Raw genomic sequence first — 25726 nt, 5'->3', positions numbered from 1 at the left:
AAAGACCACGTAAGATATGACTCTATTTATATGAATTGCCCGTAACAGGCAAATCCATAGAGACAGACATTAGATTATTTCCATGGGTATAGTGGGAGGGGGTGAGTAACTGCCAGTGGGCAGAGAGTCTCTTTCTCTGGGGATGAAAATGTTCTATAATTGGAGAGTGGTAATGGTGAGATGACTTTGTGAGCATACTAGAAACCACGGAACTGCATGCTTTGAAAGGATGAATTTTATGGGGGTGGTTTAGTCGCTCAGTCGTGTCCGTCTCTCGTGACCCCATGGACTGTAGCCCGCCAGGCTCCTCTGTCCGTGGGATTTTCCAGGCAAGAATACTGGAGTGGATTGCCATTTCCTTCTCCAGGGGATCTTTCCGACCCAGGAACTGAACCCAGTCTCTTGCATTGCGGCATGTGAATTGTATCTCAATTTTTTTTAAGTCTGTCTAATGACTGGGGCAGGTGGTTGTGAAACGCTGAGGAACAGAATGCTGGCCGGCAGAAGGCACGCATATCTCTGCTCTCCCTGCTGTGGCCCTCATCATCGCCAAAGTCAATCATGCCACAGTCTCCTCCTTTCTCTCACCCCCAAAACCAGCCTGAATTATGTCACTGGACTTTAGAAGTTTCCTCTGTCCACTCATACAAGTCATGCCTTTTTATTTCCTGTATGTTTTGAAGTTTTGACATCTGGGACCTTGCTGGTCCTTCAAATACTGCCCCTCCAAGATCTAGCGATTTCCTAAAGCTAGCAAAGGACCCAGATGCAAGTGCACCTTTCAAATGCAAACCAACCAATGCAAAGCCCATACGCAACCACCTCGTTTATCTGGTTCTTATACTCCTCAATCTGTCCATCTGCCCTAATCACCCCAGTGCCAGGTATAGAGAACTAGAGATAGCTCCTATACCCCAGAGCCTGCTGAAATTATTCAAACCAAGTTGGTTTACCCTGTCCTGTCTTACCTTTGAGGCTTCCCAGGTGGCACTAGTGGTAAAGAACCCGCCTGCCAATGTAGGAGACTTAAGAGTCACCGGTTCAATCCCTGGGTTAGGAAGATCCCCTGGAGAGGACACAGCAACCACGCAAGTATTCTTGCCTGGAGAATCCCATGGACAGAGGAGCCCGACAGGCTGTAGTCCATAGGGTCACAAAGAGTCGAACACCACTGAAGCAACTGAGCTCGCATACACGCAAGCCTTACCTTTCCCAGTGACACCATAGTGAAGGCTCTTGCCCACTTTTTCTACTTGTTTCCTCTACCTTTTGACTCACCCTGGTGCTTCTTGTGCGGCCCTGCATGGCATGCCATGCTCTCCATTTCTAGGAATCTGTGAGCAAAAACATCTTGCAGCAGTCATTTCCACATCAGCATGCCTATCCATACCTGGTTAAAGCAAGTCTCAAGTACATATTAAAATACCACCTTCAAGCTTAGTTCCACTTCCTCTTTCCTACCTAACTTCTTACCACACCCGACACTCTCCAAGATTAAGAGCCACCTATGGCACCCCACTCCAGTACTCTTGCCTGGAAAATCCCATGGACTGAGGAGCCTGGAAGGCTGCAGTCCATGGGGTCGCTGAGGGTCGGACACGACTGAGCGACTTCAGTTTCACTTTTCACTTTCATGCACTGGAGAAGGAAATGGCAACCCACTCCAGTGCTCTTGCCTGGAGAATCGTAGGGACGGGGGAGCCTGGTGGGCTGCCGTCTATGGGGTCGCACAGAGTCGCATATGACTGAAGTGACTTAGCCGTAGTAGTATACATCTCTAATGGCTCAGACGGTAAAGAACCTGCCTGCAATACAGGAAACCTTGACTTGATCCCTGGGTCAGGAAGATCCCCTGGAGAAGGGAATGTCAACCCACTCCAGTAGTCTTGCCTGGAGAATTCCATGGCTAGAAGAGCCTGTCAGGCTACAGTCCATAGGGTCGCAAAGAGTCAGATATGACCAGGTGATTTTCACTTTTTCACATACATCTTTAACTTCCTAAGTACACCACATCCCTTTATCATATTCTGGGCTCTCCATCCTGACCACCTTCTCCAGCCTCTTCGTTTGATATCCCCATGCTCCCAGCAGCCTCACTTTATACCTTCTCATCTGGAATGCTGCCAGAATAGCCACCATGTGCTCCAACAGAACGTGTACCTTTTCCCTCAAAGCCCTTAGCCTGTGTGCCTAGCTCCTGCCTGGCCGGCGAGTTCCCCCAAGATACAGACCACGATCCCTCATCTCTGGATCTCCAGGGCTTAGCACACAGCCATAAAATTATTGGTAACCCAGTAAATGTAGGGTTTTACTCTTTAGTATAAGAAATCTCCCCAACAGGCAAGTAAGTTCCTTGAGGATGGAGCTCTTACCCTCTGGGTCCTTAGCCAGGACCATATACATGGTTGACACAGGTTAAAGGCTTCTGGGCTAAGCAGATGAACTGGAATGATGACTGAGGAAGTAGACAGGTGGGAGGAAAGTGGCCGAGAAAGCAAGCTAGCCTCCCAGTCCCCAATAAGAGAGCTTAGGACCTTCCTGGTGTTCCAGGGGCTAAGACTTTGAGCTCCCAAAGCAGGAGGCCTGAGTCAGGGAACTAGATCCTATATGCCTCAACTAAGAGTCTGCATGCTGAAAGGGAGATCCAGCGACCTATTTAATCCCTGCAGATGGGGACTGCAGCCACGAAATTAAAAGACGCTCACTCCTTGGAAGGGAAGTTATGACCAACCTAGACAGCATATTCAAAAGCAGAGACATTACTTTGCCAACAAAAAGTCAAGTCTATGGTTTTTCCAGTGGTCATGTATGGATGTGACAGTTAGACTATAAAGAAAGCTGAGCACCAAAGAATTGATGCTTTTGAACTGTGGTGTTGGAGAAGACTCGACTCTTGACAGTCCCTTGGACTGCAAGGAGATCCAACCAGTCCATCCTAAAGGAGATCAGTCCTGAGTGTTCACTGCAAAGACTGATGCTGAAGCTGAAACTCCAATACTTTGGCCACCTGATGCGAAGAGCTGACTCATTTAAAAAGACCCTGATGCTGGGAAAGATTGAGGGCAGGAGGAGAAGGGGACGACAGAGGATGAGATGGTTGGATGGCATCACCGACTCAATGGACACGCATTTGGGTGAACTCCGGGAGTTGGTGATGGACAGGGAGGCCAGGCATGCTGCAGTCCATGGGGTCGCAGAGTCGGACTTGACAGAGAGACTGAACTGGACTGAACTGAACTAATTTTTTAAAACACTCAAGTGCTACTCACACTGCTCTTCCCACTCACGTTCCTCCTTCTCGCTGGGGAGGCTTTGCAGCTGGGCCTGCTTCAAGGTCCAGTAAAGCTCCTTTGCCCTCTGCTCTTCCTGGAGGCGAATCTGCTCCTCTCCTCGCTTCCTCTCCTCTTCCTCTTTCCTCTAAAACACATCATGGAGACAGAATGACATTAGGTGATAGTAACAGGAAACAGGCAGGGCAGGGCTGAGCTGTCACGTGGAAAGGTGGCCAGAGGAGGCCACCCCAGACTCTGTCTCTACACACACAAAGTTGGTAACAGTTATATCTAATCAGGCCATGGTAAAGATCAAATGACTTGAAATATGTGAACCAAATATGTGAAGCTTTCTGCAATAATAAGAGAACTCTGGGCCACCCTTGGTCACACCTTCATTCTGGGGGAAGAGGGAAGTGGGCATGAGGAGGGGAGCCTGGTCTTCTTGGAGGCAAGTCAAGCAGGATATGACTATTCTTGTTGCTGTTCAGTCACCCAGTCATGTCTAATCCTTTGCAAACCCATGGACTGCAGCACACCTGGCCTCCCTGTCCCTCACCGTCTCCCGGAGTCTGCCCAAGTTCATGTTCATTGCATCAGTCATGCCAGCCAGCCATCTCATCCTCTGACACCCTCTTCTCCTTCTGCCCTCAATCTCTCCCAGCATCAAGGACTTTTCCAATGAGTCGCCTGTTCACGTCAACCACCTGGTCGTGGCAAAGGGCCTTGTATAACTCAGTGAAGTCATGCCATGAAGGGCCACCTAAGATGGACAGGTCATAGCAGAGAGTTCTGACAAAACTTAATCCATTAGAAAAGGGAACGGCAAACCAGCCCAGTATACTTACTGTGAGGACCTCATGAATTGTATAAAAGGCCCCAAAGATATGACACCAATAGATGAGTCCTTCAGGTCTGAAGGTGTCCACTATGCTACTGGGGAAGAGTGGAGGATGTGATTATATCTTAACCTTATTTCCAAAGAAGATATTTCAAAGAGAAAACAGTTTAGGGGGCCCCAAATCTCCAAATATTGTCCTGCTTTCAAGCTCCAAAAAGGCTGTGTATATTTTCCTTTACTTTTGTTTTATCAAAGCAACATGAACACACATGTCAATCATGCCAGAAGGCTTGTTATAAGAAAATAATTAATTCTCTAAACCACTTTACCCAACCTTCCTCACCCTCATCTAGTGCCTAGAGGTCACCATTCTCAATTATTTTAGCTTTCCTTTATGTGGTTATATCCATGTCTGAATAATGCTGTTAATTATTGATTTATTGATTCTAGACATTAACTACTACTTCTTTTTTTTGGTACATGAATATTTAGCACTTATATTTCCCACACTGGTGTAAACCCATATTTTTCTTCTCATCACCCTCACAATAGATTTACATCACCATTCATAATTATATCACAGATTGGTACATAACTAAATATTGTTCACAGGACTGCCCTGGTGGTCCAGGGGTTAAGAATCTGCCTGCCAATACAGGGGACACAGGTTTGATCTCTGGTCCAGGAGGATCCCACAAGCCCCAAAACAACTGTGCTCACGTGCCACAGCTACTGAGCCCAAGATTTGAAGCCTGGGCTCTGCAACAAGAGAAGCCACCGTAATGAGAAGCCTACACACCAGGACAAAGAGTAGCCCCTACTCACTGCAACTAGAGAAAACCCAGGCACAGCTATGAAGACCTGGTGCAACCATAAATAAATAAACTTTTTTAAATAAATATAGTTCACTGTAAAGCCATCAGGGGCTCCCCTGGTGGTAAAGAACCTGCCTGCCAATGCAGGAGATGCACATTGGATCCCTGAGTTGGGAAGACCCCCTGGAGTAGGAAACGGCAACCCCCTCCAGTATTCTTGCTTGGGAAAATCCTATGGACAGCGTAGCCTGGTGGGCTACAGTCCAGTTGGTCACAAAGAGTCAGACACAATTTAGCAACTAAACAACAGCAACATATATATAGCTAGATCTATATACATATTTTGTATCATATGTATACTATTTATATATCCATATAGAGTCATGTCTGAAAATATCTATGTTACCTTCGCATGTAACTGCTAGTCTAGCTAAGCATAGAATTTTATTAAAATCATTTTCCTGCCGAACTTGAAGGACTTCACTTCCTTATCTTCCAGCATACAGTACTGCCACTCGGATTCTCATTTTTCTGCATAAGGCACTATTTTCCTCTTTATCTGTGAATTCTGAAACTTTTTAACAGATGTGCCTTGGTGTGGAGTTTCTTTCATTGATTACTAGGCACTCAGGGTGCTTTTGATTGTTGAAGTTTCAGGTCCTTCTAGTCTACTACCTCTCTGCTTAGGATTTTTCTGATAATTTCTCTCCTCTGATTTTGCTTTTTTTCTTCTTAGAACTCCTGTGTGTCAACTGCTGGACTTCTTGATTTGACACTGTAAGTGCCTTATCCTTTTTCTCTTAGTTCCTGCCTCCTGCCTTTTTGTTCTACTGCCTGGTTGATCTCACCGACTTTATCCCCCAAGCCTTCCACTGAATTCTTTATTTCAGCTGTACATTTATAATTCCCAAGCCCTCTTTCATTCTTTGCTTCTTCCTTTTTGCTTTGTGGCATTCTGTACTTCTTTCATAAATGCCAACACTCATCTCTGAGGATTTTAGAGATTTTTCTCCCTCGTGTTCTGATGTAGGTCTGTTTCTGCTGTTTTTTGTTTTGTTTTGTTCTTTTCTTTAACGTTTGTTGTATTTGGTACCTATCATTTGTGTCAGAGGTTATCTTCTGATGTCTGATGTTCCCTGACTGCTCACAATTCAAAGAGGAAATTAAGTGTGTTTCTGAGGGACTTCCCTGATGGTCCAGTGGTTAAGAATCCTCCTTGCAAAACCAGAATTGAAAGAGACACGTGTACCCCAATGTTCATCACAGCACTATTTATAATAGCCAGGACATGGAAGCAACCTAGATGTCCATCAGCAGATGAATGGATAAGAAAGCTGTGGTACATATACACAATGGAGTATCACTCAGCCATTAAAAAGAATACTTTTGAATCAGTTCTAATGAGGTGGATGAAACTGGAGCCTAGTATACAGAGTGAAGTAAGCCAGAAAGAAAAACACCAACACAGGATACCAATGCATATATATGGAATTTAGAAAGATGGTAACGATAACCCTGTATGCAAGATAGCAAAAGAGACACAGATGTATAGAACAGTCTTTTGGACTCTGTGAGAGAGGGAGAAGGTGGGATGATTTGGAAGAATGGCATTGAAACATGTATAATATCATATAAGAAACGAATCACCAGTCCAGGTTCAATGCATGATACTGGATGATTGGGGCTGGTGCACTGGGATGACCCAGAGGGATGGTATGGGGAGGGAGGTGGGAGGGGGGTTCAGGATGGGGAACACATGTACACCCGTGGCAGATTCATGTTGATGTATGGCAAAACCAATACAGTATTGTAAAGTAATTATCCTCCAATTAAAATAAATAAATTTAAATTAAAAAAAAAAAAGAATCCTCCTTGCAATCCAGGGGACACATGTTTGATTCCTGGTTGGGGAACAAAGATCCCACATGCCTTGCAGCAACTAAGCCCACACACCACAACTACTGAGCCTGCACAGCATCACGTGTCATAACTAAAGACCCAAGAGACTCAGAGTGTATAGTTGGGGTTTCCTTGGGTTTCACTCTGGGAAGACTGGATGAGGGATAGCCACGCCACTGAGAACCCTCAGGTGGAAATACCTGGAGGTTCTTTCTCTGAAATTATTTGACATCATCTGTGTCCACCCGTGTGGTGCCTGACCACCAACATCCCAGGAGTCTGCATAGGAGGCAGGCTACAGGTAGGTCAGCCCTTAGACTCAAGCAAGCAGGACCCCGAACCTGAGCCCCATGATTCATGAGAAACCAATGCTTTGAGGTACCTTTTTGCAAATTGTCCCTGCAAGTTTCCCAGAAATAGTACCCCAGGACAGGCAGGGGCAGCAGTAGGTTCAGGTAAGATACCCCAAACCCAGACCAGGTTCCATTCAGCCCTTCAGAGTACTCTCTGACCCTTTCCTCCATGCAAAGGGTTAACCAAGTGCCCTATGGAGCTCCAGCATTCATAACTACCGAGTCATTCACAAGTCCAGTGGCCAAGCCCTGGTTCCAGAAGGGTAGCCCAGCAAGCAGATGAATGTTCCTGGACAACAGAATATTTTTATCATAGGATCACCTGAGATTGGGCCACCAGAATAGAGTTAATAGGCTGAGTTTATGTAGTTCAAATTAACTTGCTATAGACAAAAACACCATCCAAAAAAAAAAAAATGTTACCAGTTCTGTACACCCTACAGGCAACCTGACAGTAGGTTCCATGGTTCAGAGTTCAAACCTGTGCTTGTTGCCCCTGATTCCGACCTGCCCCGACCTGTTCTCTCCACTTGTCCTGATACGCTGAGCCCCAGTGGTGTCCTTTCAGGTCCTGGGCAGAGGGAGGGATGAAGTAGCCTGAAGAAATAGGTGAAAGCAGGGAACTAAAGGTCCAGCCACTCCACGCAGGAGTGTGCCACCAGTCCCTCATTCTCAGCGCCGTCCTTCACTGAACCCGCTGTCCCCAAGTCTCGAGCCTGTGGGGTCTCTCGGCTGAGCTGATTCAGGACCACCAGCCCCTTCCTGCAGGTGCCCCGCTAACCTCCCATCACTCTCCCTCTGTCTTCCAGAAACCAAATTTCTTTGGGCATTATTTTCATCTGCTCTCCCCTCCTCTTATTTTCTGTTTTTGCGGCTTATAATTTTTTCAGTCCACTGATAGTTTAATGGATCAAGAAGAAAAAACAAAGAAGATGGGAATTGAGTTTTGAGCCCCTCGTCTAAAAAAAAAACAAAACAAGGATTTTGTCGCTTCTGCAATGACACAGATTGAGAATTTTTCTCCAATTCAACAATCACGTTTTTAAATTCTAAAAAAAAGACAAATTCTTAATGACCCACTCTGTAGGAGTTAGCAATTAAGGGATAAAGATGTTAAGTGGCTTCTCCAGTCATTCACCAAATCCTTATTGAGCACCTAGGAGACTCTGCCTGCTCCAGGCACTGGGGACATAGCCGTGAAAAAGGCCCCACTTAGCCCCACTCTCTCAGAGCTTGCCTTCCAATGACAGAAAAACACTCATCCGGTAAAATAAAAAATATATCAGAATATCAGAAGTATTATATTATATATCATACTATGTAATATATCATATTACATATAATATTTATATAACATACTATACAACATGCCATATTATATAATAAAGTATACAGAGAATTAAAACAGGGTAAGTGATAGAGTCTAGGCAGCTACTTTAGACAGAGTGACCAGAATCGTCTCAGAAGGGGCTGCTCTGCGACCTAAATAATAAGAGGGTTGGTGAGTGAGTCTCAGGGAGAAGAAACTTCTAGAGAGAGGGAACCATGGGCACAATGGCCCCAGCATTGGAAATGGGTTTGGCATGTTTGAGTAGGGAATTATCCACTACAGCTGGAAGGAAAACAAGTCAAAATTGTATCTTTAATGCGTCTGAGATGCCATCTGACATCCAAGACACCTGCTGTGGGTAGTGGGATGCATAAACCTGGGACGTAAGGGTCCCAGGGACTTAAGCTCAGGCTGCAGAGGTTGAGTGAGAGGCCCTCTGCATGGGGGTGATGTTTCTTAGCTGCAGACTTGATGTTATCAGTGAGAGAAAGAAAGGAGATCAGAGAAAACAGCCAGAATGCCTTGGGGCACTGAGCCGTTTATAAGTTGAGAGAAAGAGTTGGAGCCAGAAAGTGAGACTGAGAAGGGAGACCAAGGGGTAAGATAAAAACCCAGAGGGGGCTATGTCTGTAGGAGAAGCTGAGAGGAAAAAGGGGGTGGTGAGCCGAGCTGCAGGCTGCTGAGACACCACGAGAGATGACAGAGAAGCACCAAGGGGCCGCAGAACGTGGTCTCGGGACCACGTGACGTGAGCTCTTGTCAACAGCAGCCCTGGCGGAGTGGACGGGCAGCCATCCAGGCAGCATGGGGGAGAGAGAGGAAGTGACCACAGACAACCCCTTTCAAGACATTTCCTGTTAAAAATGAGCAGAGACAGGAAGCAGCAGCCAGAGGGGGCTGTGGGGTTAAGCCAGAAAAGGGAAGGTGAGTTGGTTGTTTTCAACTTGCGAAGTACTAGAGCAGAGAGTTAATGACGGATGCAAAACTGGAACCAAAGTCTGTCTGCCTCCAAAGCAGAAAAAACCGAATTTTACCCCAAAGTTGTATTTCGCTTTCATCAGTCACTAGCATCTCAGGAGCATAAAAATGAAGCGTCACACTGGCACGGCACTTCACACTTTACAAAGTGGGTTTCCCATTCCTCCCCCAGGAATCCTTAATCAGATTGTGGTCACCGTATTGCTCAATACACAGCGCACTAACCAAGAGAGCTTCCACCAGGGACTATAGATCTATCATCCACCCACAGAAGTCTTCCAAACAGGAGTGATCTCAGGGAAATCACAGACAGTTGAGCCGCGTCAGAGCCAGAGGGCTTGCAACCCCCCAGTCTTACTTCCTTGTGAGGATACTAGTTTTCCTGCCTGCCGTAACAGAGCACCATAGACGGGGGCAGGTAGGCTTAAACAACAGACATTTATTGCCTCGCAGTTCTGGAGGCCAGAAGTCCAAGACCAAAGTGTCAGCAGGGTCGATTTCTTTCTGAGCCCTCTCTCCTTGGCTTATAAGCAGCACATGGTCTTTCCTCTGTGTTCACGCATGTCTCTGTCCAAATTTCCTCTTCTTTTAAGGGCAACAATCATATTGATTTAGCTTGGACTGTAGCCCGCCAGGCTCCTCGGTCCATGGAATTCTCAAAGCAAGAATATTAGAGAGGGCTGCCATTCCCTTCTCCAGATCTTCCCAACCCAGGGATCAAACCCAGGTCTCCTGCACTGCAGGCAGATTCTTTACCATCTGAGCCACCTGGGAAGCCACTGATTTAGGGCCTGCCCTAAAAATCTCATTTTAACTTAATTTCCTCTATTAAGACGTTTAGGTCCAAATACAGTTACATCCTGAGACCCTAGGGTTGGGAGTTCAACATATGTATTTTAACTGGACATAATTTACCATAACAAGGAGGCTTAGCACCCCTAGAAAAGGGTTATGACTGGCGTACCATAGGTAAATGGCATTTGACCAACCACCTCAAATTAAATAGAGTGCTCCTACTCCAACCAGCTGCGGCAACAGGAAGCAGCATGGTCAACGGCAGTGCCCACTTCCCTCCCCACCCACTCCTACCCCAACTCCACGACTTCCGTTCCACTCCGTGCTTCTACAAGCTCAACTCTGTTAGACTCCACACTTAAGTAAGGTCATGCAGCATTTGGCCTTCTGTGCTAGCTTATTTCACTTAGCATAATGTTCTCCAGGCTCATCTGTGCTGTCACAAATGTCAGGATTTCCTTCTAAGACTGCATAATATTTCGCCGCATACACACATACATGCGCCACCTACTTTTAAAAATATATCTATAGAAACTTTAGCCGTGTGGCGAAAAGGCACAAAGCTTCGGTTATACAGAATGAGAAAGTTCTGGAGATCTAACGTACAGCAGGAAGACTGTAGATGACTACTGTACTTAATGGACGTGGGTTTCAGCAAACTAATGCTCTCATCACACAAAAAGAGCCGGTGAGGTGATGGATATGTTAGTCAGCTTGATTGCGTCACCATTTCGTAATGTATATGTATATCAAAATGTTACGTTGTACGCCTTAAACTCATACAATTTTGATTTGTCAATCACACCTCAATAAAGATGGAGGAAGATTTACTACCAATAAATAAATAAAGAGACAGATGAATGGATGGTAGTTCCACAGTTCATTCAATTCTTTTCTCCTGAGAATGGGACAACACCAGAAACCTCAGACTTCCCTCGTGGTCCAGCGGCTAAGACTCACTGCTCCCAAGCAGGGGGACTGGGTTCCGTCCTTGGTCAGAGAATTAGATCTCATGTGCCACAACTCACAGTTCCCATGCCATAACTAAAGATCAAATAAGTAAAGAAAGATACAAAGAAATACTTTAAAAAGAGAGCCAGAAACCTGCATCAACCTCCAAAGGAACATGACCAGTCACTTACTGTGGCAAAGGTAAGCTCTTCACACAAATGAACTGATAAAAGAAGACATTTTCCACCACAAATAGAAGAGCATGGCACCATCCTCACCCTGGTTTTGCAAAAATGCTCAACCTTTACAGCTGAAATTGCCTGAAAACTCTCTTTAAGATACTTTCAGAATCCTTTGGCCCATCTGTGATCACTGAAGAAAAGGCCATTTTTCTTTGGGTTAGCAGTAAAAGGCCAATACAGCCAAATGGCAGATAGGCAAACACTCGCCTTCCACCTTAGGAGTCGACTGCCTTTTTCTGGCAAGCCCAAAGCCCTCTGAGCTGTCCAGCTGATTCAGTCCTCTTTCTCCTGATAACACATCAGTAACAGCACACCACAGGAACCCACAGATGCCCAGTCCGTCTCACCCCAACGGAAAATGTCACGAAGACACGTGCTTTTTCTGGAAGGCATAGTCCTTTTTGTAACACCAACCTCAGCACGACCATCTCAAGCACATTCTCTCTCCTCCAAGCATGAGCCTCCTTCCCAGCTCCCCACGCGAGAGGCTGGTGCCATCTAGCCATCCCTCCACCTGGGGCTCAGATGCCTTGCTCCCTGCTTTCCCTCGTGTGCTAAGGCGCTTCAGTGATGCCCAACTCTTCGCGATTCCATGGACAGTAGGCTCCTCTGTCCTCCTGCCAGGCTCCTCTGTCCACAGGATTTCCCAGACAAGAAAACTGGAGTGAGTTGCCATGCCCTCCTCCAGGGCATCTTCCTGACCCCGGGATCAAACCTCAGTTGTGTCTGACTCTGCAACCCCATGGACTGCAGCACATCAGGCCTCCCTGTCCGTCACCTACTCTGGGTCTCTACTCAAACACAGGTCCATTGAGTCAGTAATGCCTCTTAGGTCTCCTGCATTGGCAGGTGGGCTCTTTACCACTAGCACCACCTACCAACATCTAACTGATGGTTGATTTCACCACCAGCGTTTCTTTGTCCATCCCCTTTCTCTTCATAGTCCCAGACTCTGTCCAGACCCTCGTCACTTCCTATTTTGACCATTGCAAAGATCTCCTAATTGGCTCACCCTCACCCTAAATGTTCATCACTTGAATCACACCACCAGGTTTCCTTGTAAAACATGATCAAACGTGGCCCTCTGAATACGTGCGAGTCTGCTTTGTCCACAGAAAATAGCCCACCTCCTTAGCATAGCATTCAAGGGCTTCACAGCCAGTCTTTCCAGGTTTTTGTCTGTCTCCACCCATCATGTCCTTTTTTTCTCTCCCCCAGCAGATCATTTCTCACCCCATTTATCTCCTTTCCATTTTCTGTCTTTGTTTGTGCAGGGTTCCTAGAAGGACCTCTGCCCTCTAAGGTGCCTCCGGTCACAGTTGGGGCTGAGTGGCTGCTCAGAATTATCTCTTCCCTGGCACCTTGTAAGCTTTGTGAGAACAGGGAGTTTATTACTACCACCACTACCCTCCTCCAAACAACCTCCACTTCTGGTCTCAGGGGGAAAGAGTATTACATTAGACGAATGTTATCGGTGCCTCGCTGCATGCAAGACTCGTATTATGTTAGCATCTTGATGTAGGAAGACACAATAAAAATTATCTAAACCAATCTCTAACCCGTTGCGTAAATCCCTTTGGCAAAGCTGTTGCAGTTATCTATTGCTAAGTATTATAACAACAAGCTATCCGCAAAATTTAGTGGCTTAAAACACAAACGTTTTATGTGCTTGAGATTCTGTAGATACTAGTTCGGGCCGGGCCTGGCTGGGTGGCCTTTCAGCTCCACATTATGTCAGTCATGGTCGATTACTTGGCTGAGGTCACTGACTGGAAGAACCACAAAGGCTTCATTCACATGTGCGGTGCCTAGGTGCTCCTTCACATAGCCTCTCTTTAGCTAGCCTGGGTGCCCTTGCAGATAGCCTGGGAGCCTAGGGCAGGAAGGCTTCTTGTGAGGCAGCTTCCAAAAGTGAGCCTTGCCAGAGGGCGCAATCTGCTCTTATCCATCCTCAGAATTTACACACAGTCATTTCTCCTGCACCCTACAGACCAAGGCTAGCCACAAGGTCACAGAGGCTCAGGGGTAGGGAACCAGACCCCTCCTCTCAAAGGGAGGAGAGGCCAAGAATTTGCTGCCAGGCATATTTAATCCACCTATGAAACCTTCTCAGGTACTGTTTCAGCCTACACGTAACCACTTCCTGTCATGGAGAGCCTGTCACAATACAAGGATAGCTCATTTACAGACAGCTCTGCCAGAAAATGGGGCCTCCCAGGTGGCTCAGTGGTGACGAATCTGCCTGCTGAGGCAGGAGAAGCAGGAGACACGGGTTCTATCCCTGGGTGGGGAAGATTCCCTGAAGAAGGAAATGGCAACCCACTCCAGTATTCTTGCCTGGAGAATCCCATGGACAGAGGAGCCTGGCAGGCTACAGGCATGTAGCAAAGAGTCGGGTATGATTTAGCAACTAAGCATGGACACACTGACAGAAAATATCTCAGCTCATCAACAAGGACCGTCCAGCCCCAATGTGTGCTCTGATGTTCCTTAATGAGCCTTCCAAGGCCTCAAAGATGCTACTTGCACTGCTGAGACTCCTCAAAGCAGACACACTTACTAGGTATATTAAACACATATAACACATTTATATGTGTTCACACAGAAAAAAACACATACAAAACACACACACACACACACACAAATGATAACCTTTGGAAATAACACAAAAGCCTGCATTTGGGTTCCTCAGTGAACATGGGGCCTGGCCACATGGCTTTACTGATTCCTCCATAAACCCCAACACAGAGCCAGCATACAATTTCTATCCCTCAATCACTGAGGTCCTCAAGGAGAACATCAGAGAATCTCTGCTGGGAACCGAGCCCCAAGACTCCAGCTCCACCAAGCTACCCTCTCAGCATCTGGGACTCAGCCCACCTCTGGGGAGGAGGGAGGCTAGGGATTGGAACAGGTGATGCTCACAGCTGGAGACATGTGAAAAGTTCTGGTTTTCTTCCCCAGCAGACTTAAATTGTTATTGTTTAGTTGCTAAGTCACATTGGACTCTTTTGCGACCCTATGGACCACGGCCCACCAGGCTCCTATGCAAAATCCAGCAATACAAACTAAGTATCTCTCCAGTGTGGATGGGATGTGAGTCACTACTACGGAATTACATTGTTAATTTCAATCAATGTGACAGTGATTACTGTGGCTATGACAGGAAATGTCCTTCTTTGTGGGACATGCACACTGAAGGATTAAGGTTTGATCAGGGAGATTAAGGATTAAGGTTTGATCAGGAAGCTCGCAGGCCAATGACAGGCATTATTTGAAAACCTTGTGGGACCACAGTCTCACTCTTGTGTTCACATGTTGTCGGTGGCTGCTTTTGTGCCATGGTGTCCTAGTTGAGTAGTTGTGACAGAGACAGCATGACCCACAGAGTTTAAAATATTGACTATCTGCTCCTCTACAGAAAATAGTTTGCCGGCTCCTGGGTTAGAAAGCACTATGTCTGCAATTTTCTCTCAAACTGTTTGATAGCAACAAGAAAGCGCAAGTATGTATATGTGACTGTGTGTGCGCCTGTGGGTATGCGTGTATGGATGGAGAAAGAGAGAAGCAAAGAGCATGAAATCGAGGCAAAATATTAACAATTGGTAAAGGTAGGTGGATAATATTAATATACGAGTACTCATGTCATTTCCTCTCCACTTTTCTCCAAGTTTGAATTTTTTTTTAAATGAAGTGTCTTGAGAGTAAATATTCCTTCACTTAAAAATGCAAAAGATTCTCCTAGGAAAAAAAGGGCAACTCATGGGAAAGTTAAATAAGGAGACCAATAACAATGTAAATATACAGGTAGCAGTTGCAGTAGGCTTAAAAGTAATGAGTACAATCACAACAGCAATAAAAATATTAAACATAAAATTTAAAAGAAAAGAAACATAGAGCACCTAAAGAAAAAAATAAATTTTACCCAAGTCCAAAAAATAGAAGCCCACAAGAACATACGTCACTGAGAATGTTTAGGATTGGGTGGCCAGTGCATTTACAGGTATTAAAAAAAAAAAAAAAAACTATATCAAGGATAAAAAAAGAAACTTTGGATAATAGGAAGAACTTACCACATTCCTGAGTAAGATTTAGTGATTCAATATTATAAAAAATGTTCATCTTCCACCAATACAGCAGTAGTACTGATGCAATTCAACGAAAACCACCACATGGATTTTTTGGATATTAGGGGAGAAGAGGATACTGAGAAAATAATTCAAAAGTAGCTCTAATGGGGAAAAAATGGATGAGATTAGCCAAGGACATTTTAGAAATGAAGAATAATGATACACTCTAACTTTAATAGATGGTAAAATTTATGTTAACGTTACATATAATTAAACAATTACATCTGGCTCAGGAATAATCAGTCAAAGAAGAAAAATCCACAAAAGGATCCAAAAGTAAGTAAGAAGTAAGAATCAAGGCAGGAAATCCAATGAGAGGAGAGAGGATGATTTACATAGTAAATGATGCTAGCATAATGGGCTAGCCATTTGGAATAAAATAAAGTGAGGACCATATATCATACCACACAGTAAAGTGAAGGAAAATTGAGTTCAAAGAAATGAGTTCTGGAAAGACATATAAAGCAATGTAGATTAGTATTTTTATAAGCTTGTGATGGCCTTTGTATGCATAAAACAACTAATAGAGAACAAGATTCATATAGTTGGCTAATAAAAATTTTAACCTTCTGTACATCATGAACCACTATAACCAAAATTAAGAAAACTGCAACAACACTGAGAAAAAATATTTACAACAGAAATGATATTAAAAGGCCAATGTCCCCTTTATCTAACCATTATGGGGGAACATTTTTTAAAAATTCAAAAATGGGCAAATGCCATTAATATACAATTCACAAAAATATACAACTGCTGAGATTCAGCATAATTCTTGTTTTTTTTTCTTTTTGTTTACAGTATTTTCTGAGTTTTCTACCCCCTCAAAAATATATTATTCCTACATAGCCAAAAAAAAAAAAATCTCAAAATAGGAACCAGAAGAAAAAATATTAACCTAAGTTTTATTTTTAGGAAACTTAAGTTTCTTGCTACAGGACTGTAAAGCTCCTTTACCAGCTCCAAACTCTGAGTCTCAGAATGAGCAGATATGCAAACTTACAAACAATGTCCTACCCTGGGCAGAAAAATTTACATTTTTCATCTCCTTGAATCCTCCAAAAATCTCAAGGAGAGTGTTGTTATTATGAATATTACAAACAAGAAGCTCAGAGAAGTTCAGCAAGCTTCCCAAGGTCACACAGCAGTGAGCAGTAGAGTTGGAGCTGGATCCCAGGCTGGTCTGACCACAGATTCAGCTCTCTTCAGGCCCCATTTCAGGACCCTTGGTTTGGGATGCAGAGGGCTGAGTTCTGATCCTGGCTCTGTCCTCAAACCAATCACCACTACACACAATCTCTTCCCTATCTGACCCTCAGTTTCCTCATCTGTACAAGGTGAAGTGAATTAGCCAAGATGGTATGTCAAATTCCTTCCTACTCAGACATGTCTGATTTCTATTCTTATAAAGCACGCATTGGCCAAGGACTGGTCCAACCAGAGATCAGCCTGGGGGTTGCAACAGGTGGCCTCACACTGACACCCAGGCGCTGGCCCACCTTGAACTCCTCATGGATGCGCTCCTCCAGGACTTTGGCAGCCTTGCGGTCCTCCATCTCCACCTTCCACTTCTCTGCCAGGATCCGGGCTTTCTCATTGGCCAGAGCATCCCGGAACTTTTTGGTGATCTCCGCCTCCTTCTGTCTCCTTTCAAGAGAACACCAGCAGATATCAGGAGGCATGGGAAAAGAAGGGACCACGTGCCAACAGCATTTCAAACAAAAACCACGCCCAGTCATTCTTGGTCTATCAGAATGCCAAGTAGCTGAGGTTCACAAATGTTGGAAAAGGTGGGAAAAAACAGTTCCTCTCCCGTAGAGGAGTGTAAATCAGCAGAACTGCTCTGGAAGCCGGGCGGGCGGGGGGGGGGGGGGGTGGGGGGGGGGTGGGGGGGTGGCGGAATCTCAGGAATCCCATTTCTTGCTTGAGTTTACAAAGGTGTAGGGAGATGTACATCAGAGGATTTTTATAACATTTAAAAAAAAATGGCAAACAGCACAAATGTCCCTCAACAGGACCAATAAGTTGGGTTCCTCATGTAATGGGATACTACACAGTTACCTTGAATAATGCTATGGACCTACAGTGACCAGTTTATCAAGGTGTGAATAAAGCACTTTACAGAGCAGGTATTGCCCTGATACTCATCATGCTTATCTTTGGTGATAGGTATTGAGTAGTTCTTTAATTAATTCTTTATAGTTTTCAATATTGGTCATATGTCACAATTTTTAAATTTATTTTTATTGAAGGACAATTGCTTTACAGAATTTTGCTGTTTTCTGTCAAACCTCAACATGAATATACATCACAATTTTATTATTAGAACATTGTCATTGGAGTTCCCTGGTGGTCCAGTGGTTAGGAATCTGCCTGTCAATGCAGGGTACTAGGGTTCAATCCCTGGTCCAGACAGATCCCACATGCAAGGGACAGCTAAGCCCATGCGCCACAAACACTGAGCCCGGGCTCTGCTGCTGCTGCTGCTGCTGCTAAGTCGCTTCAGTCGTGTCCGACTCTGTGCGACCCCAGAGACCCTTGCCTTCTGCGGAGCCTGGGCTCTGGAGCCTGCATTCCGCAATGAAAGAAGCCACCGCAATGAGAAGTCCTCTCGCCGCAAGTAGAGAAATCTTGCATACAGGACAGAAGACCCAGTGCAGTCAAAACCAACAACAAAAACACCGTGATTAAAACTTGTGGGGAAAATGTTGGCACCAACCTCATACAAACATCCAAGTTCAGCAAAAAATACGTCTTAGGTTGTTTATGAAAGAAGTCTGACCCTCCCAGTATCAGTAGAGGCTTCAGTGTCCATCTTGTGTGAAAAACAGAGGTAACACAAAGAGGACCAAACAGACTTTAAGAGTGATATTCAAATTGCCCTGCTGTCCTAGGGACAACTCAGCGAGGGAAGAGGCGAAAGAATATCAAATGTATTATCTCAATAAATCCAACTATATAAGAAAGGTGTTGTGGTCCCCAAACCATAGATGTAGAAAACTGAGGCCTCAAATCACCTCCTTGAATCACAACATCGACCTGATGTAAGACTGGTTCTTCGGCCACCTAATCTTAGCACAGCTGCAAACAGCCTGCCAGCTGCCTGGCACTGCCTTCTCCTTCCCACCCATAATCTATTATCCTTCATTTGAGCCCACCCCAAGCCTCCGTGTTCAGGCACCAGCACCACCACCCCCCCTCCGCCTCAACACCCACTGGCACCTCTCACCAGAGTTCCTCGGCTTCCTGCTGCGCCTGCAGCCGCGCTCTCTCTGCAATCAGCTCCTCAGAGATCTCTTCATAGGGCTTGTCGCCGGGACCTTCTCCCATGATCCAGACCCAGACCTCACCATCTGCACCCAGCAGCCACTGGATGTGCTTGTCACTCGCTGCCTCACAACAGGAGGAAGAAGGAGAGGGAAGAGGAGGAAAAAAAAAAAAAAAAAGATCAGGGTTGTAATGAGTGAGGAATGACCTGGGCTGACCAGGGGTACGCAACCATCACATCACCCTACAAAACCTTGTCATCTGCAAAGAGGATGCCAGACAGAGATTGACCTGAGTGCAGCTCCACAGCCATCTCCCCCTCCCATCCCTTCTAGGGAGCAATATGGAAGCCAGGTCAGCCTGCTGGTGCAGGTGTTCAGGGCTGGAACTGGTGTCCAAAGCCCAGAGACCCTGAAATCTTCAGCAGAGCGGACATCAGGTGACTCACTGAAGGAAGACTTGTGTCACTTCCAAGCCAAGGCTTCCCTGGTGGCTCAGATGGTAAAGAAGCTGCTTGCAATGCAGGAGACCTGAATTTGATCCCTGAGTGGGAAAGACCCTCTGGAGAAGGGAATGGCTACCCATTCCAGTATTCTTGCCTGGAGAATTCCATGGACAAAGGAGCCTGGTGGGCCACAGTTCATGGAGTTGCAAAGAGTTGGACAATTCTGAGCAACTAACACTTTCATACAAGCCAAGGCACTTCGGAGCAAAGCATCTTCTGAGTCTTCTCTCTCTCTCATTTCTCATCTCTATCTATCATCTTCCCTGTCTGTTGACTGGAAGCAAAAATTGGAGACGGTGGTGTTGCAAAAGGAAGCAGCTAGCCTCTGAGTCTCCCTGACCAGCCCATAACCTGAGCAAGAAATAAATTTGTGTTGGATTAAGTCACTGAGATTTTTCAGTCTGCCAGTTCTAATAGATTCCATTGGTAACCATGACTAAAATGGAGATCTACCCCTAAGTGGGGTACTGGCTGCAACAGGAATATCAACTGATTATCAGTGCTTTAGTAGTGGTGTTTAGCAGGGTGGTTGGCTGAAGATTCATGTGATGCAGGAACAAAGCAACTGGTAAAGCTGTCAGACACTATAACTTAAAAGGAAGACCCTCATGCCTTCTGAACTTGTCCCTCTAAGAAGGGAGGTTGGAAAACACAGCACTGGGAGTGTGCGTTAGTTGCTAGGTGCTGTGTTTGGCCAGATGTTAAGGGAAAGAAATGAGTTCAAGAAAGAATTGAGGAGACTTCCCTGGCAATCCAGTGGTTGGGACTCCACTGTAGGGGGCGCGGGTTCAGTCCCTGGTCAGGGAACTAAGATTCCACCTGCTGGGTGGTGCAGCCAAAATTTTTTTTTAATAATTTTTTTTATTTAAGTGTTTAAAAAACAGAAAGAATTGAGCCCAAGGTCATGCTCCCAGCCTTCAGCTGAGCACAGCAGGCTGGTTCCTGGGAGACATGAGACTCCTGTGAAGGACAACTCCTCAGAGGCCGTAACAAACCTTCCCTGGACACAGCCTGGAACACCTCCACCCACCCTTCCCTCCCCTCTCCTTCACTCAATGTCATGCCTGCGCTGACTACAGCGCCATGGCTCTCCCAGCTTCCTCCAGCTCCCGGCCCTTTTTCCCTCACAGGTGTTTCCTGAATAAACTCTTGTATGATTGTCTCCCACCCTTGTCTCCGCTCCTGAGAGGAACCAGGCTGAAACAAGACACGAAGGGTGCAGTCTTTCACACTTATTTTTCAAAGAGCCTAAATGGAGATGACCTTCAGTTGAAAAGTAGAGGCATAGGGTAAAGAGGCAAAGGAAAACAGGCAATTTTTGAAATTTGTCCAGAGAAGAATCTTAGCTGTTGCTCCTGACACATGGAAGCAAAGAGATCAGAAGCCTACTAAGTCTCTGAGTCTGGACTTAATGACTTAAACAACCCTTGGGCACCCAACCTCGGTGACCAGGAGGCAGGTTTCAAAGGACCATCTATATGGTCCAAGGAGGATGAGATCCCCTATACTCACTTCGGATGCAGCCAAGGGGAATAATGAACAAGGAGGAGCCTCCAGAGTACCGTCAGTGTCCACTCAAGGTCATCCCTTCACTGCCAGGGCAGGGGGTCCTCACAGAGTCTGACCTGGAGGACCTCACGATGCTATAGGCTAGTGACTAAGTGGGGCTTATACTCCCGCCATTTCCACAGTGGACATTCTGACTCTGCTCTCCCCACTGTGTATCCTGTCTCGAGGGTGTGAGGATGACGTGCCTTTTGAGCCCCATCAGGACCTTAGAGAGCTTAATGCCGTACACATGCAGACTGTGGACGCTGGGCTGATGCAGTGACCAGGTGAGGCTTGCAGGCGCCCCTGTTACGGAGGCAGTGAGTGTATCTATGCAGAGAAAAACAAATGCAGGGATGACTAGAATGACAGTCTGGGACAGTGACCACACTGTGTCTAGCACGCCACCGCCTCTCCCTGAGCCCAGCAGGTGACCACTTTCCTCAGGTCCCCTTCAATTCCATGGGGCCACATGGCTATAGTCTATGAAACGTCAGGGGAAGTAACTTGTGCCACTTTCGGGCCAAGGCTGTTTGCAGTCAGTGCGCCTTTTCCCACATTCTCTTTCCCACCCACCCAGCAGGAAACTGACGACTCCAAGATGGTGGAGAGAAAAGCGGCCTGATCCATGAGTCAGTGCTCAAAGGCGAGCCATGCCACAGCTACCCAATCCACATCAAGCTGTGATGTAATCAGAACTAGACCCCCATTATAGTAACTCACTGAAATTTCAGAATTTATCTATTGCAGACGGCAGCATTAATTCCCCTGGCTGATATATAAAGGCATTGTTATCTTTTTAGTATGTTAAAAGCAGTGCAGTACTAGAGGAATGCCAGTTTAATTATGACTGATAGAAGCAAGGAGGCAACTACGGCTAGAACTGCAGAACTTCCAAATTAACCGTGGGCAAAGGTACGTGATAATAGGCCTGTCGATCCTGTAAAAATACTTACAAGGAAAAGAGAAACCAGCAGAAAATGAGTAGCTATCATAGCAGACACTACCAGTTTCCTCCTCACCATCCACCCCAGCCACCTTCCTCCCTTACGAAAAACCCCAATTTGTTTGGGAAGTAACAGAGATCCCTTCGTTTCAGGAAAGGCAAGTTTCTACTCCAGCCTCAAAGGACAAATGAAACTGGTCTAAACCCATCATGTAATATTCTCATTGGCAAGTAGGCGACCTAGGAGTGACCAGTCATCCCCACTTTTGACCAAGAAGATGTGGGCAGATGTCCCAGTGAAAGGCTTTCTTGTTCTAAACAAAAGGTGAAGACTTCTTAGGAGAAATGGGTTCACTCTTTGCTCATTTGCCTCCCCTCCTTCTTCCTGGCTGGAATGAAGAAGTGATGTCAGGAGCTGCTGGAGGGCTTTTTCAGCCATGAGGAAGAAAGCCACATGCCAGAGATGAGTAAGCAGAAATGTGAGAGGAGATGAGGCCTTGACGATCTGACTGAAAAGCTAAACTAATCTATCCACTGCAGTACACCTCCAGACTTCTTATCGTTTAGGAAAAATGACGAACTCCAAGCAATAAAGTTCTTTAATTATTAAATGAAATGTGGTAATACAAATATGAAAGATTTATTTAATCAGGCAACTATTAATGGTGCATTCTGTTACTTACGGCCAAGCACATTCCCAACTGATACAGAGAGCAATGAAAAATAACACAGAAGCCCTAAACCCTAAGTATACTCATTAACACAAAAAGGGGAACAGAATTAATCTCTCTATAAAAATCTGAGACTGTTAGATGTAAATAAAAAGTAAAATCCAGACACTGCTTTGGGAAACGCCAAGTATTCTCCTTACTGGCTGCAAGTAATAATAAATCCTTGCTTCTCCCAAGCAAAAAAAAAAAAAACAGTAAAATCCAATCCTGTACTATTTAAATATAACACACACGTAAAAAAAAAAAAAAGGTTAAAAATAGTCAGCAATAGACCGTGCAAAGGCAAGCAAAAAGGAAGCAGAAGTGCCAATGTCAGACAAAGCAAATTCAAGGACAAACATTCAGACAAGGCAAAGAATATGATGTGATAATAAAAGAGGCAACCCACAAAGAAGCTGTAACAGTCATAAAACTTTATACAACAAACAACATAGGAGACGACTGCATAAAACAGAAACTCCTAACAACTCAAAGAGAATTTGAAAATGTGTATATAGCCATAGTGGAGAGTTCTACAATATTTATTTCAGAAGCTGGCAAGTCAAATAGCTTTTAAAGATTAATAATATGAAGTTTTTGAGTAATATAGTCAATAAATCCTACTTAGCAACTATAGAACTTTACCTCCTTAAAGTTTAAGAATACACTTTTATTCTTCTGATCTTGCAATCTGTGAGAAAAATGTTATAGGCCATATTCTCTAATAATGACACAAAATTTAGAAATCAATGAGGGGACATAGCCATCAAGAAAATACTCCTAGAGAACTCATGGATCTTAGGGCAAATGAAAACTGAAATTATACATTATCAAGGGGAAAAGTTGTAGCAAAAAAAAAAATGAGTACAAGTAACAGTAAGCTCAAAAGAAAAATTATAGGTTTAAAGCCTTTTCTTTTTGATGTCCCAGTGAAGATAAAACTTTCTTCTCCACACATTCCTTCACTGTCCGATAGTTAGGACTCTGCCCTTTCACTGCCGAGGGCCCAGATTTAATCCCTGGTCTGGGAACTAAGATCCTACAAACCACGTGGTACAACCAAAATAATAAAAGTTAAAATTTGAAAAAAAGTTTAAGAAAAAAACTCTCTTGTCCAAACACATAACAGTATAGAAGCAAAATGACGAGAACAAATGTATAGGAATACAAGAGATACCTCCATAGACTCATACTAAACAGAAGTGAAGCAGTCTGCAGGGTGGAAGCCTCAGCTCCCATGTGGTTCCGGAAGGAGATGGTGGTCACCAGGAATGTGACTCCTACAGGGTAGAGGGGAATCAAAGTTCTCCAGGTGAGACAGGGGCCGGAGGAGGATTCAAATCAGGTGCTGGTGATGTGCTCGGCAAGCTCGACGGGCAGCAAGGAGGTGACAATGGCTGCAAGCAGAGGGAGCAAGAAGGGAAATCGCAAATGCAGTTGGAGAAGCATCAGCTTCAGTTCATTCGGCGACCCTCGCATTGGACACTGTTGACCCTGGTAAGGACTCTGGATTTTGTGCTAAGTGGGATGGGAAGTCATGACAAGTGGAAAGTGGGGAAACTGACATAATCTCATCGATAGTTCAAATGCTTACTCTCCCCGTTATGTGGAAGCCAGGGGACAAGGAAACCCGGTAGCACAGTGAGCATCGGTAATAGTCCAGGGGCTAGGTAATCATTTCTTGGACTAAGATGATCCTGGTGGAAGAAGTATAATGTGGTTAAGATTTAGGATATATTCTGGAGCAAAGAGCAATATTTGCTTAAATTTGGGATATGAGTTGTGAAAGAGAACGAGAAACCTCCAATGTTTCCACTTAAGTAATGGAGTGAAAGGTGGTGTTACTGAGAGGAACAACATGAAAGAAATAGCTTGGATAAATCAACACTTCTGTTTGGGCCAAGTTAAGTTTGAGATGTCTATTAGAGATCCTACAGGCAATCGAACAAAAGAGTTCAGAGGAGAGACTAGAACTAAAATATAATTTTTTACAGGCATCACTGTATAGATATTTAAAGCCGTAAGGCTGGATGAGAGCAGATAAAGAGTGAGTATAGGAAGGAACTAGAAGAGGTGGAAGGCAGAAGTCCAGCACATTCCAATATGTAGGTAGGAGAAGGACCCCTAAGGAGATGAGGACAAAGAAGCCTGTGAGGCAGGAGAACAACAGAAAGAGCCCAGTATCACAGAAACCAAAGGAGAAAGCATTTCGGGGATTAAAGAGAGGTCAAGTGTGTCAAAGGCTACTGATGGGTCATCAGGATGAAGACAGAACTGACCACTGGATTCAACAACATGGAGATCACCAATGACCTTGACAAAGGTGATTTCACGACTCTGTGAAAGGGAACATTTAGAAACCTATAGAGGAAAATATAAAAGTGTATCAATATTACTTTGGGGAAGGAAAGAATTTCTTCTATGAAACATAAAAAGAATATGAGATAATGTTGATGTATTTGAATACATATTCAGGCTTAAAATTTTCTCATGCAAAAAAATACCGCAAAGACAATTAAAAATCAGCAACCAACTGAGAGAAGATACTGGAGTGTGCACAACTGTCAAATAACTGCACCAATTAATAAAAGCAATAATAACAGTTAACATATACTGAAGGCTTATATGCTATTCACAGTTCAACATATTTTACATGTATTAACTTATTAATGTCTAGAACAATCTTTCTTTACCAGAGTCCTGTGAGAGAAATAAGCCCTATAAAACATAATTTGAATGGTGATTTTTTTCTCAGTTCCCTAAGAATGGTATATAGATAGGAGCAGTCTAGGTGCATTGTAGAAAAGTCAACTCATTACATACTATGCATCCTTTCAAGCAACTATTGTCAAATAATTTGCTCTCAAGACCCCTTTATATTCTTTAAAAATATTGAGCATCTCAAAGAATTTTTGTTTATGTGGCTTATACCTATCAATATTTAGCATATTCAAAATTAAAACAGAAAATTGTAATATATATTTGTTTAAAATAATAACATATCAGGACTTCCTTAGTGTCCAGTGGTTAAAACTCTGTGCTTCCACTGCAGGAAGCAGGGATTCAATCCCTGGTTAGGAACTAAGATCCCACATGCTGCCGGGCATGATCAAAAAAAGATAAAATAATAGCAAATCCATTACC

General features: G+C 44.6%; 1 protein-coding gene across 2 annotated transcripts in view; it reads right to left on the bottom strand.

The window, feature by feature from the left end:
* SH2D4B (SH2 domain containing 4B) overlaps window positions 1–25726 on the bottom strand; it is an 80424-nt gene that overhangs the window by 38821 nt on the left and 15877 nt on the right. For both annotated transcript variants that reach the window (XM_069572242.1, XM_069572241.1), the window contains 3 exons: window positions 18836–18995; window positions 17106–17253; window positions 3270–3417 (listed from right to left, as the gene is read on the bottom strand). In XM_069572242.1, coding sequence (XP_069428343.1) covers window positions 3270–3417; window positions 17106–17253; window positions 18836–18995 — 456 coding nt within the window. The remainder of the gene's footprint in view (window positions 1–3269; window positions 3418–17105; window positions 17254–18835; window positions 18996–25726) is intronic.

Source organism: Ovis canadensis, chromosome 25, assembly GCF_042477335.2.
Source record: "Ovis canadensis isolate MfBH-ARS-UI-01 breed Bighorn chromosome 25, ARS-UI_OviCan_v2, whole genome shotgun sequence".
In the NCBI taxonomy this organism is placed as follows: Eukaryota; Metazoa; Chordata; class Mammalia; order Artiodactyla; family Bovidae; genus Ovis; species Ovis canadensis.
This window is presented reverse-complemented; position numbering and strand designations above follow the sequence as displayed.